General features: G+C 40.9%; 2 protein-coding genes across 2 annotated transcripts in view; one reads left to right on the top strand and one right to left on the bottom strand.

Annotated features, from left to right (window-relative positions):
• Positions 1-13,472, bottom strand: part of LOC139953606 (uncharacterized) — a 69,964-nt gene that overhangs the window by 15,660 nt on the left and 40,832 nt on the right. The window lies entirely within an intron of this gene.
• Positions 6,937-13,189, top strand: LOC139953963 (uncharacterized). Its single transcript, XM_071953579.1, has 6 exons — positions 6,937-7,625; positions 8,276-8,357; positions 8,917-8,987; positions 9,652-11,692; positions 12,090-12,167; positions 12,592-13,189. Exons 1-6 carry the CDS (start codon positions 7,548-7,550, stop codon positions 12,837-12,839), a joined length of 2,598 nt encoding a protein of 865 aa, XP_071809680.1. The 5' UTR covers positions 6,937-7,547; the 3' UTR covers positions 12,840-13,189.

Raw genomic sequence — 13,472 nt, 5'->3', positions numbered from 1 at the left:
TGACCTCATTTGACCATTCACCCGAACACCCTGAGTTTGTACACAAACTCTCAATTTCTAGTTTTTTTTGTTTTTTTTTTTTTTTTTTTTTTTCTGCGTGTTCTTCTCCTCGAACGTTCTCGCGCGATTTTCGCAAAAACTAAAGCTTGTATGAACCTGAAACTTACCATATATATTGATCTTAATGAGTAGACGAAACAGCAACATTTTTGGAATGATGACGTCATTGATGACGTCATTACGTTCAAAAAAACGCTAAAAATTGGAGAGTTCATATCTTGAGAACTACAAATGCCACACACAAGATATTTGGTGCATATAAAAGGTCTTGTAATTAGCTACAAAAGTCGTGCACAACGTGACCTCATGTGAGTTTTACTTCCGGTTGAAACCGGAAGTTCAAAATTTCAAAAGTTCATATCTCAAGAACTATATATCATATTCGCAAAATTTGAATATCAGTTTGAAGATCAGTTATCCTGCTCAAACTTTTGCACAAACATAATGCCAGTTGAATTTTGCCTTCTGGTCGTAAAAGCGCGCGTTTGTGTTGACCTCCATTCATTACGCGTAGAAACCAGATAGTATCGCCATTCATGTATGTGAATGCTACTATTGTATTGTGGGTGTGTGGGTGTGTGTGCGTGTAGTTCATGTAGGCCTACATTGTATCCATGCTCTACGACAATACAGCACTGCGTGGCTGTGGGCATTACGGGTTGTGTATACACATGCAGACTCCGTTGAAGGCGCGCGTAATTCAAATTCCACTACGCTGGGATTCGCCTCATCTTTCTTCGTGCGATTTTGAACAAAATGTTAAACTACTATGAACTTGAAACTTATCATAAACATGAACCTTCATGAGTAGATGAACCCGCAACTTTTTTGGAATGATGACGTCATTGATGACGTCATTACGTTAAATAAACGGTAAATAATTGAAAAATTCATATCTTGAGAACCACAAACGCTACGTACAAGATTCTTTCACTACATGAAACCTCTTGTAATGTTCTACAAATGTTGTACACAACGTGACCTCATTTGACCATTCACCCGAACACCCTGAGTTTGTACACAAACTCTCAATTTCTAGTTTTTTGTTTTTTAGGTGTTCGGCCACCAGCCGAACAACTATTGTTAGGTGTTCGGCCACCAGCCGAACAACTATTGTTATTGTTCTGTTTTTTTTTTTTTAGGTGTTCGGCCACAAGCCGAACAACTATTGTTATTGTTCTGTTTTTTTTTTTAGGTGTTCGGCCACAAGCCGAACAACTATTGTTATTGTTCTGTTTTTTTTTTTTTTTTTTTTTTTCTGCGTGTTCTTCTCCTCGAACGTTCTCGCGCGATTTTCGCAAAAACTAAAGCTTGTATGAACCTGAAACTTACCATATATATTGATCTTAATGAGTAGACGAAACAGCAACATTTTTGGAATGATGACGTCATTGATGACGTCATTACGTTCAAAAAAACGCTAAAAATTGGAGAGTTCATATCTTGAGAACTACAAATGCCACACACAAGATATTTGGTGCATATAAAAGGTCTTGTAATTAGCTACAAAAGTCGTGCACAACGTGACCTCATGTGACTTTTACTTCCGGTTGAAACCGGAAGTTAAAAATTTCAAAAGTTCATATCTCAAGAACTATATATCATATTCGCAAAATTTGAATATCAGTTTGAAGATCAGTTATCCTGCTCAAACTTTTGCACAAACATAATGCCAGTTGAATTTTGCCTTCTGGTCGTAAAAGCGCGCGTTTGTGTTGACCTCCATTCATTACGCGTAGAAACCAGATAGTATCGCCATTCATGTATGTGAATGCTACTATTGTATTGTGGGTGTGTGGGTGTGTGTGCGTGTAGTTCATGTAGGCCTACATTGTATCCATGCTCTACGACAAAACAGCACTGCGTGGCTGTGGGCATTACGGGTTGTGTATACACATGCAGACTCCGTTGAAGGCGCGCGTAATTCAAATTCCACTACGCTGGGATTCGCCTCATCTTTCTTCGTGCGATTTTGAACAAAATGTTAAACTACTATGAACTTGTTGAACAAAACTAACGCTTGTATGAACTTGAAACTTACCATGAACATAAACCTTAGTGTGCAGACGAAACCAAATTTTTTTTTGGAATGATGACATCATCGATGACGTCATTAAGTTAAATAAACGGTAAATAATTGAAAAATTCATATCTTGAGAACCACAAACGCTACGTACAAGATTCTTTCACTACATGAAACCTCTTGTAATGTTCTACAAATGTTGTACACAACGTGACCTCATTTGACCATTCACCCGAACACCCTGAGTTTGTACACAAACTCTCAATTTCTAGTTTTTTTTTTTTTTTCTGCGTGTTCTTCTCCTCGAACGTTCTCGCGCGATTTTCGCAAAAACTAAAGCTTGTATGAACCTGAAACTTACCATATATATTGATCTTAATGAGTAGACGAAACAGCAACATTTTTAGAATGATGACGTCATTGATGACGTCATTACGTTCAAAAAAACGCTAAAAATTGGAGAGTTCATATCTTGAGAACTACAAATGCCACACACAAGATATTTGGTGCATATAAAAGGTCTTGTAATTAGCTACAAATGTCGTGCACAACTTGACCTCATGTGACTTTTACTTCCGGTTGAAACCGGAAGTTCAAAATTTCAAAAGTTCATATCTCAAGAACTATATATCATATTCGCAAAATTTGAATATCACTTTGAAGATCAGTTATCCTGCTCAAACTTTTGCACAAACATAATGCCAGTTGAATTTTGCCTTCTGGTCGTAAAAGCGCGCGTTTGTGTTGACCTCCATTCATTACGCGTAGAAACCAGATAGTATCGCCATTCATGTATGTGAATGCTACTATTGTATTGTGGGTGTGTGGGTTTGTGTGCGTGTAGTTCATGTAGGCCTACATTGTATCCATGCTCTACGACAAAACAGCACTGCGTGGCTGTGGGCATTACGGGTTGTGTATACACATGCAGACTCCGTTGAAGGCGCGCGTAATTCAAATTCCACTACGCTGGGATTCGCCTCATCTTTCTTCGTGCGATTTTGAACAAAATGTTAAACTACTATGAACTTGAAACTTATCATAAACATGAACCTTCATGAGTAGATGAACCCGCAACTTTTTTGGAATGATGACGTCATTGATGACGTCATTATGCTCAGAAACACGTTAAACACTAGAAAATTCATATCTTGAGAACCTCAAATGCTACATACAAGATTCTTTCACTACATGAAACCTCTTGTAATGTTCTACAAATGTTGTACACAACGTGACCTCATTTGACCATTCACCCGAACACCCTGAGTTTGTACACAAACTCAATTTCTAGTTTTCTGCGTGTTCTTCTCCTCGAACGTTCTCGCGCGATTTTCGCAAAAACTAAAGCTTGTATGAATCTGAAACTTACCATATATATTGATCTTAATGAGTAGACGAAACAGCAACATTTTTGGAATGATGACGTCATTGATGACGTCATTACGTTCAAAAAAAACGCTAAAAATTGGAGAGTTCATATCTTGAGAACTACAAATGCCACACACAAGATATTTGGTGCATATAAAAGGTCTTGTAATTAGCTACAAAAGTTGTGCACAACGTGACCTCATGTGACTTTTACTTCCGGTTGAAACAGGAAGTTCAAAATTTCAAAAGTTCATATCTCAAGAACTATATACCATATTTGCAAAATTTGAATATCAGTTTGAAGATCAGTTATCCTGCTCAAACTTTTGCACAAACATAATGCCAGTTGAATTTTGCCTTCTGGTCGTAAAAGCGCGCGTTTGTGTTGACCTCCATTCATTACGCGTAGAAACCAGATAGTATCGCCTTTCATGTATGTGAATGCTACTTTTGTATTGTGGGTGTGTGGGTGTGTGTGCGTGTAGTTCATGTAGGCCTACATTGTATCCATGCTCTACGACAAAACAGCACTGCGTGGCTGTGGGCATTACGGGTTGTGTACACACATGCAGACTCCGTTGAAGGCGCGCGTAATTCAAATTCCACTACGCTGGGATTCGCCTCATCTTTCTTCGTGCGATTTTGAACAAAATGTTAAACTACTATGAACTTGAAACTTATCATAAACATGAACCTTCATGAGTAGATGAACCCGCAACTTTTTTGGAATGATGACATCATCGATGACGTCATTACGTTAAATAAACGGTAAATAATTGAAAAATTCATATCTTGAGAACCACAAACGCTACGTACAAGATTCTTTCACTACATGAAACCTCTTGTAATGTTCTACAAATGTTGTACACAACGTGACCTCATTTGACCATTCACCCGAACACCCTGAGTTTGTACACAAACTCTCAATTTCTAGTTTTTTTTTTTTTTTTTCTGCGTGTTCTTCTCCTCGAACGTTCTCGCGCGATTTTCGCAAAAACTAAAGCTTGTATGAACCTGAAACTTACCATATATATTGATCTTAATGAGTAGACGAAACAGCAACATTTTTGGAATGATGACGTCATTGATGACGTCATTACGTTCAAAAAAACGCTAAAAATTGGAGAGTTCATATCTTGAGAACTACAAATGCCACACACAAGATATTTGGTGCATATAAAAGGTCTTGTAATTAGCTACAAAAGTCGTGCACAACGTGACCTCATGTGACTTTTACTTCCGGTTGAAACAGGAAGTTCAAAATTTCAAAAGTTCATATCTCAAGAACTATATATCATATTCGCAAAATTTGAATATCAGTTTGAAGATCAGTTATCCTGCTCAAACTTTTGCACAAACATAATGCCAGTTGAATTTTGCCTTCTGGTCGTAAAAGCGCGCGTTTGTGTTGACCTCCATTCATTACGCGTAGAAACCAGATAGTATCGCCATTCATGTATGTGAATGCTACTATTGTATTGTGGGTGTGTGGGTGTGTGTGCGTGTAGTTCATGTAGGCCTACATTGTATCCATGCTCTACGACAAAACTAGCACTGCGTGGCTGTGGGCATTACGGGTTGTGTATACCCATGCAGACTCCGTTGAAGGCGCGCGTAATTCAAATTCCACTACGCTGGGATTCGCCTCATCTTTCTTCGTGCGATTTTGAACAAAATGTTAAACTACTATGAACTTGTTGAACAAAACTAACGCTTGTATGAACTTGAAACTTACCATGAACATAAACCTTAGTGTGCAGACGAAACCAAAACTTTTTTTGGAATGATGACATCATCGATGACGTCATTAAGTTAAATAAACGGTAAATAATTGAAAAATTCATATCTTGAGAACCACAAACGCTACGTACAAGATTCTTTCACTACATGAAACCTCTTGTAATGTTCTACAAATGTTGTACACAACGTGACCTCATTTGACCATTCACCCGAACACCCTGAGTTTGTACACAAACTCTCAATTTCTAGTTATTGTTCTGTTTTTTTTTTTTTTTTTAGGTGTTCGGCCACCAGCCGAACAACTATTGTTCTTGTTCTGTTTTTTTTTTTTAGGTGTTCGGCCACAAGCCGAACAACTATTGTTATTGTTCTGTTTTTTTTTTTTTTTTTTTTTTTCTGCGTGTTCTTCTCCTCGAACGTTCTCGCGCGATTTTCGCAAAAACTAAAGCTTGTATGAACCTGAAACTTACCATATATATTGATCTTAATGAGTAGACGAAACAGCAACATTTTGGAATGATGACGTCATTGATGACGTCATTACGTTCAAAAAAACGCTAAAAATTGGAGAGTTCATATCTTGAGAACTACAAATGCCACACACAAGATATTTGGTGCATATAAAAGGTCTTGTAATTAGCTACAAAAGTCGTGCACAACGTGACCTCATGTGACTTTTACTTCCGGTTGAAACCGGAAGTAAAAAATTTCAAAAGTTCATATCTCAAGAACTATATATCATATTCGCAAAATTTGAATATCAGTTTGAAGATCAGTTATCCTGCTCAAACTTTTGCACAAACATAATGCCAGTTGAATTTTGCCTTCTGGTCGTAAAAGCGCGCGTTTGTGTTGACCTCCATTCATTACGCGTAGAAACCAGATAGTATCGCCATTCATGTATGTGAATGCTACTATTGTATTGTGGGTGTGTGGGTGTGTGTGCGTGTAGTTCACGTAGGCCTACATTGTATCCATGCTCTACGACAATACAGCACTGCGTGGCTGTGGGCATTACGGGTTGTGTATACACATGCAGACTCCGTTGAAGGCGCGCGTAATTCAAATTCCACTACGCTGGGATTCGCCTCATCTTTCTTCGTGCGATTTTGAACAAAATGTTAAACTACTATGAACTTGAAACTTATCATAAACATGAACCTTCATGAGTAGATGAACCCGCAACTTTTTTGGAATGATGACGTCATTGATGACGTCATTACGTTAAAAAAACGGTAAATAATTGAAAAATTCATATCTTGAGAACCACAAACGCTACGTACAAGATTCTTTCACTACATGAAACCTCTTGTAATGTTCTACAAATGTTGTACACAATGTGACCTCATTTGACCATTCACCCGAACACCCTGAGTTTGTACACAAACTCTCAATTTCTAGTTGTTTTTTTTTTTTCTGCGTGTTCTTCTCCTCGAACGTTCTCGCGCGATTTTCGCAAAAACTAAAGCTTGTATGAACCTGAAACTTACCATATATATTGATCTTAATGAGTAGACGAAACAGCAACATTTTTGGAATGATGACGTCATTGATGACGTCATTACGTTCAAAAAAACGCTAAAAATTGGAGAGTTCATATCTTGAGAACTACAAATGCCACACACAAGATATTTGGTGCATATAAAAGGTCTTGTAATTAGCTACAAAAGTCGTGCACAACGTAACCTCATGTGACTTTTACTTCCGGTTGAAACAGGAAGTTCAAAATTTCAAAAGTTCATATCTCAAGAACTATATATCATATTCGCAAAATTTGAATATCAGTTTGAAGATCAGTTATCCTGCTCAAACTTTTGCACAAACATAATGCCAGTTGAATTTTGCCTTCTGGTCGTAAAAGCGCGCGTTTGTGTTGACCTCCATTCATTACGCGTAGAAACCAGATAGTATCGCCATTCATGTATGTGAATGCTACTATTGTATTGTGGGTGTGTGTACTTGTCATCGCTGCAAACCGAGCTCTTCGGTGTGAATACACACTCGCGAATCGAGGACTTTTAGCACAGCGAGGACGTCCTCGCTTTGAAAAATTGTGATAAATGCAGCATTATAGCCAGTTTGGACGCCACTGGGATATCTAAGCTTTTGGGACTAATCCTCGGTTTACGTCATTTACGAGAGGAGCATGTGTGAGTTAACACAATTCTGTTGCCGGAGCGGTGGGTTAGCACTCTTGGATGGTTACATCGCCCTCTGTTGATATGAAGTATCCTTCTTGTAGGTAGTAGAGGCGGCCATTTCTAAATCTGAACTCATTTATGCATGACGGTTAGCTTATTCGATTTGAGTCGGGTAGCGTGGCCGGTTGCTGCTGTCATGGGGACGCATCATAAACATGGAGTGCATTGCATCCACCAGGACCCTAGAGTCAACCATTCGACCCATGGCAGCTCTCGAGAGAAGACAAGAAATGGTGAGTGATCTGAGTGTAAATAAATTTCCATGTGATGTAGGCCTAAATAAATCCTTACTGTACTGACTACATCACTATACTATATACAGTCGTTTGACCAGTTAACAATTCCTTACACTTGTCAACAAACACATAGTTAAATGATTTAGGACATGACCAATTTATGTTTATGATTGTTTCTTTCTTGTTAGTAACTAAGCCGCCACTCTGGAATTCGGAGTTAAAAGGGGAAACTAAAACATAATATAGTTTTAAACTCCATGAAAGACATTTTTCACAAGAGTAAATACTCATGTTGCATATTGTATCACCCCTGCGGTATCATAGAATCGTCCAAGTGCGTTGAAAGACAACATGGCGGATATTGCCGTTCGTTACTAAATTCTGGGTCACAAACACCTTTTCTACAGTTACAAATACAATTGTTTCCACAGTTTTAAAGTGATTTGGGTGCATATGACTCTTGTGCATATATTGAATGTTTGACTTATGTTAAAATGTTCTGTGAAAGTGCACTGAAATATTGTTGTCGTGAGGGGTCGTGAGTTGTCGGTATTTAGTGCGACCCTTATGACATGTTCCACTAAACCGATCGACTTTTGTTCGATGAATAACGTATATGTGACATCATTTTTATGTCTTCTTTCTAGTATGAAGAAGGGGACAGCGTCATGGCACTGTGGCCTCCAAACTCGTCATGGTATCCAGCTGTAATCACCTCCATAACCAAAGGTATTTAAAGCCATTGCACCCTTTCGGTACATAAAAAAAAGGAACAGTTCACAGATTTACAAATAATTTACAGGGTTTACAGAAGGTAATGGTGAAAGACTTCTCTTGAAATATGAGTCCATGAAATGCTTAACTTTTTGAGACAACGGTAAAACTATATAAATTCTCGTTAACGAGAACTACGGATTTGTTATAAACACATGTCATGACACGGCGAAACGCGCGAAAACAGGAGTGGGTTTTCCCGTTATTTTCTCCCGACTCCGACGTTCGATTGAGCCTAAATTTCCACAGGATTGTTATTTTAGATATACGTTGTGATACACGAAGTGTGGGACTTGGACAATACTGTTTACCGAAACAATGGCTTTAAACAAGTATCATTACTTTTGTACTGTGGACACACGAAATGACAGTTCCACACCCTTATTGTGATCCACATTACGTGAAGAGCACGTTTTAAAGATGGCACTAAGTTGTATGTTTCCCCCACCCCCCCCCCCCCCCACCCCCCAAAATGAAATGAAAATTAATCAACCGTTTGCCTTTCATTTTTCAGGGAAGTCACTAATCAAGTACTGCGTGCGTTACACTGATGATGGCATCACACGCTCCTTATTTGAGCACCAGGTGAGTAAATGATGATGTCATGTATTAATTCCATCGATCTTAATTTAATAACATGCTATGTGTCTTCATAATATTTTATGTTCTGTACAATTGAGACGTTTTTCCAAGGTTGACGTGTTGAGGCAAACAAATGTCCTCTCTAAATGTAACAGAGTGCAAAAACACTTGCTGTTTACGGCAACCGGCTCGCTTTATAGTAAAAGCTGGATAATAACCAATCCGTGCCACATTGAGTACAATGATCAACACAAATATGGCTCACAATTGCGTGGTATTCGTTTTACCTCGTCCACAAACACGGTCGGCCATTTATGGGAGTCAAAACTTGGACTCCCATAAATGGCCGACCGTGTTCGTTCGCGACGTCACATGAAAACCGTGCAATTTGGAGTGATACTTGTGTGGATCATTATATTCTACTTGTAAAACATCTTTCTAACCACATGCATTTCATAAGAAACGGTTTCAAACGCTGTTCATAGACCAACTCGACCGATCCAAGGCAACGTGTTCCTTTAAGTTCTGACTAGCTTAGTGCTTATGTATTATTTGCCTATCAATTTAAGGGCACGCTGATCCACTCAACCGTATATATTTAATTTGTGTCACAATCCTAATAATATCTCAGTGGTGTTAATTATGTCATTTATCTTTTCCTTGCTAGCTGGCCCATCAAACATCAGGTTTTCAGTCTGATACTTCAAGGTGTGTCAACCCCAACACCAATTGCAGGGATGACGATGACCCACAAGCTATTTTTCAGTCTGATCCTTCAAGGTCTGTCAACCCCAACACCAGTTCCTGGGATGACGATGACCCACAAGCTATTTTTCAGTCTGATCCTTCAAGTTGTGTCAACCCCAACACCAGTGCCTGCGATGACGATGACCCACAAGCTATGTTAGAAACTGGCGAGCTTCACCAAAGCAATGAAGCTGTAGGATGTGAAACAAATGATTCGAGTGAGAAGTGTGCCGTAACAGTCATGCAGACCGATAATGTCGGTAGACAAAGGAAATGGGACAAAAAACACTATTGCTTTTACTGTGATGAGCCTCAGGCCAAGTTACCCCGTCATCTTCAGTCGCGTCACAAAGAGGAGAGGGAAGTTGTAGAGATAGCATCGGAGACCGACGTTAGTGCCCGCAAGAAACTTCTGTTATACATCCGCAATATTGGTAATCACAGACACAATTGCCAAGTCCTTAGAGAGGGAAAGGGTGTCCTTATTATAGTATACAGACCAAATCATGAGGCATCTCCACACGCATATGGACCATGCATACATTGTTATGGCTATTACGTGCGTCTTGATCTTTGGCGTCATCAGTGCCCACTTAAGCCTGCGCTCCCTGCACAGACTGATGGTAGCAGTAGGAGAGGTCGTGTTAGGGGGCGAGTAGCTAACAAGAGTGATTTGTTAAAACCACCCCCTGCTGGTGTATCTTTCCAGTTGAACAAGGTTCTTAGTTCTATGAGGAGAGACAATGTTGGTCTGATTGTCAAGAATGATTCTTTGATTCTGGAAGTTGCCAAACGTGAATACCTTAGACTTGGCCACGATGTTACCCAACATGGCTACATTCGGAACAAACTACGAGAACTTGGTCGTCTTGTTATACAACTGAGACAAAACACCCACCAACCAAATGCATCACTGGAAGTATTCGTGCATCCCCGCCATCTGAATGATATCGTCAAGGCTGTTCATGATGTCGCCGGCTTCAGTGAAGGAAAACAGATGTATCACGTTCCATCTCTAGCACTCAAGATTGGACATTCCATCAAGAGATGTGCACTCATACTGCAAGCAAGTGCTTTAGAGTTTAATCTTAGGCAAAAAGCGGAACAGGCCGAACAGTTTAGGCAGTTATGTGAAATAAAGTGGCCAGAACTTGTGTCAACGCACGCCCACAGAACACTGTACCAAGGAAAGCGCAACAAACCTGCTGATCTCCCCACAAATGCAGATGTGGTGAAAATCTCATCATTCCTTCATGAAACTGGCAACCGGGAAGTGCAGCTCCTACACTCTGCTAAGGGCCATGAAATTACACCAGCTTGGAAGAAATTGAATGAAGTCACACTGTGCCATCTCATTATCTTCAACCGCAGACGACAGGGGGAAGTATCCAAAATGAAACTTGAAGATTTTCAGAAGCGAAGTAGTGCAGCCATTGTGAATGGTGATTGCGTGATGACTGATCTTGAACGGCACCTCTGTAAAATGTTCAAAGTCATTGAAATAGTTGGTAAGAGGGGCAGAACTGTTCCTGTGCTTCTTGGTACTGATGTGATGGCGTGGTTGAAGGCTCTGGTCGCAAATAGAAATGCAGCTGGAGTGGCACAAGACAATATATTCTTATTCGCACGAAGTTGTTACGGAGGCTCAGGTCATATACGAGGAAGCGACTGTCTACGAGCATATGCAAATCAGGCGGGCCTTGAGAATGCTGATAGCATGCGGTCTACAAAGCTTCGTAAACATGTAGCGACTGTTTCGCAAATTCTGGCCTTGAATGAACATCAGCTTGAAACACTTGCAGACTTCATGGGTCATGATTTGCGGGTCCATCGTGAGTACTACCGGTTGCCAGACACTGTCCAGAGGGTTACCAAACTGTCTAGACTCTTCCTCAGCTTGGAGAGAGGCAACTTGGTTTCGCAACATGGCAAATCTTTGGAGGAGTTGCATGTTACTGGAGGTAAACAAACCCGTTTTTAACTTGTCTTTCCAAATTAATTCAAACTGTGGTAACTCCCCCCCCCCCCATAACATTCATTCACTGTACAACCTCCCCCCCCCCCCATCCCCCCCCCCATCCCCCCCCCCCCCCCCAATGGATTGGCCAACATGTTTAGGTGTGTGCGCCAAAAAGCAAGCATACCTAAATGTTACAATTGCTCTTTGTTTTTGGGGCATGATAACTCGGCCTGTGGCCGTCATCACCTAACCCCCCCCCCCCCCCCCCCATTTTGAACATCATTCACTGTACACCCCAAACCCCACACACCCAACCCAACGGATTGGCCCACATTTTTATTTGTGTGCCAGAAAGCAATCAAAGCTAACTGTAGAAGTTTTCTTTCTTTTTATTGCAGAAGGCTTCAGCAGCGATGAGGACAGCAGTGATTCCGGTGACTCGTGTGACCCAGCTTTGGAGGACAGTGTTGATGACAGTAAGTTTGTAATATTTGTGACTGCCTATATCTCTTGTAGGTCTCTTGCATATGCTGGTCCTATTCCCTGTTGACCGACCCCCCTAGACCCAAATGCGATAAGATGCCAGACTCCGTTTGCTGTCAACAAATTTAAGGTGTCATGCACCACCAAAGTACAGTCATAACCTAAAGTCACTCTGTAGGCACAGCCGAGTGATTAGCCCATCTCGGCAACTCATTTTGTACGGTAGCATGAAACAAGATGGCTGCTTCTTGTCAGGCATTTTCTGCAGGTACCTTTATCGCATTCTTTTGTGCTCAGTTGCGTATTGATTTACTCGAGGAGTAAATGTCACATCGGTAACATGAACATATTTAGGTTATGTATACGCCCCATTTGATTATGTTGACTAATTTACCTCTTCTTTCCTGTGTGTTGTAGGAAGGCCACCAACCCAAACGGATCCAGCTCCAAAAGATCGACAAGTCAAGCGTCGACAATTCAAGCGACGCCCCTGGACTGCCCAGGAAAAGAAAGACGTCACCGAGGGCTTGCAGAGATTCTTTTTGCTGAAGAAGATGCCAGGGAAACGTGACATTGAATCGTCCTGTCCTGTGGCATTGCAGACCAGAACTTGGAGAAACATTAAGGACTTTTGTAGAAACACGATGACACTTCAACAAATTTAAGGTCTCATGCACCACCAAAGTACAGTCATAACCTAGAGTGACTCTGTAGGCACAGCCAAATTATTAGTCTAGACCTTTGGCCTGCCCCCCCCCCCCCCCCCAGGAACAAGAAAATACATGTACCACCCCCAACAACATTTCCTAGAAGGCCAGTATACACATTGACATTAGTGAACCGCAAGAACAAGGATTCATGTGTTATGTCCTCACATCGATAGGTACCATTCGACTTTTGGCAATGTCCTCCATTGGATAGTATGAAAAGTATGTCCTCAATCTGCAGTGTACACATGTATTGGTGGGTAGGTGGGTGGATGCGACCCGAAGTTTTTCTAAGACATTATGCAAAAACCGATACCCCCCCCCCCCCCCCCCCCCCCGGCCCCCCCTGTTCAATGTTGTAGAGGGCCGAGTGCGCAAAAGTGAGACTGCGCGGGAGCCACAACATTGTAAAGGGGGGGCCGGGGGGGGGGGGGGGGGGGGGGCGGGACGCAGGGGATACAGAGCCAATCAAACAAGTCTGCATACTTGTGACACCGACTAAAAGTCAACTTGCCCTGTAGTTCTGAAGGTATTTATAGTGATGGATTTACATTGACAGGGCACACCTATTGTTGAGCCTACATAGTTAAC

This window comes from Asterias amurensis, chromosome 22, assembly GCF_032118995.1.
Source record: "Asterias amurensis chromosome 22, ASM3211899v1".
Classification (NCBI taxonomy): domain Eukaryota; kingdom Metazoa; phylum Echinodermata; class Asteroidea; order Forcipulatida; family Asteriidae; genus Asterias; species Asterias amurensis.
This window is presented reverse-complemented; position numbering and strand designations above follow the sequence as displayed.

Excerpts from the sequence above, each read along its gene's own strand:
- LOC139953963 (XM_071953579.1), top strand. The coding sequence starts at position 7,548 with ATGGAGTGCATTGCATCCACCAGGACCCTAGAGTCAACCATTCGACCC. Across the intron at positions 8,358-8,916 it reads AATCACCTCCATAACCAAAG|GGAAGTCACTAATCAAGTAC; the intron begins GTATTTAAAGCC and ends TTCATTTTTCAG. Across the intron at positions 11,693-12,089 it reads GGAGTTGCATGTTACTGGAG|AAGGCTTCAGCAGCGATGAG; the intron begins GTAAACAAACCC and ends TTTTTATTGCAG.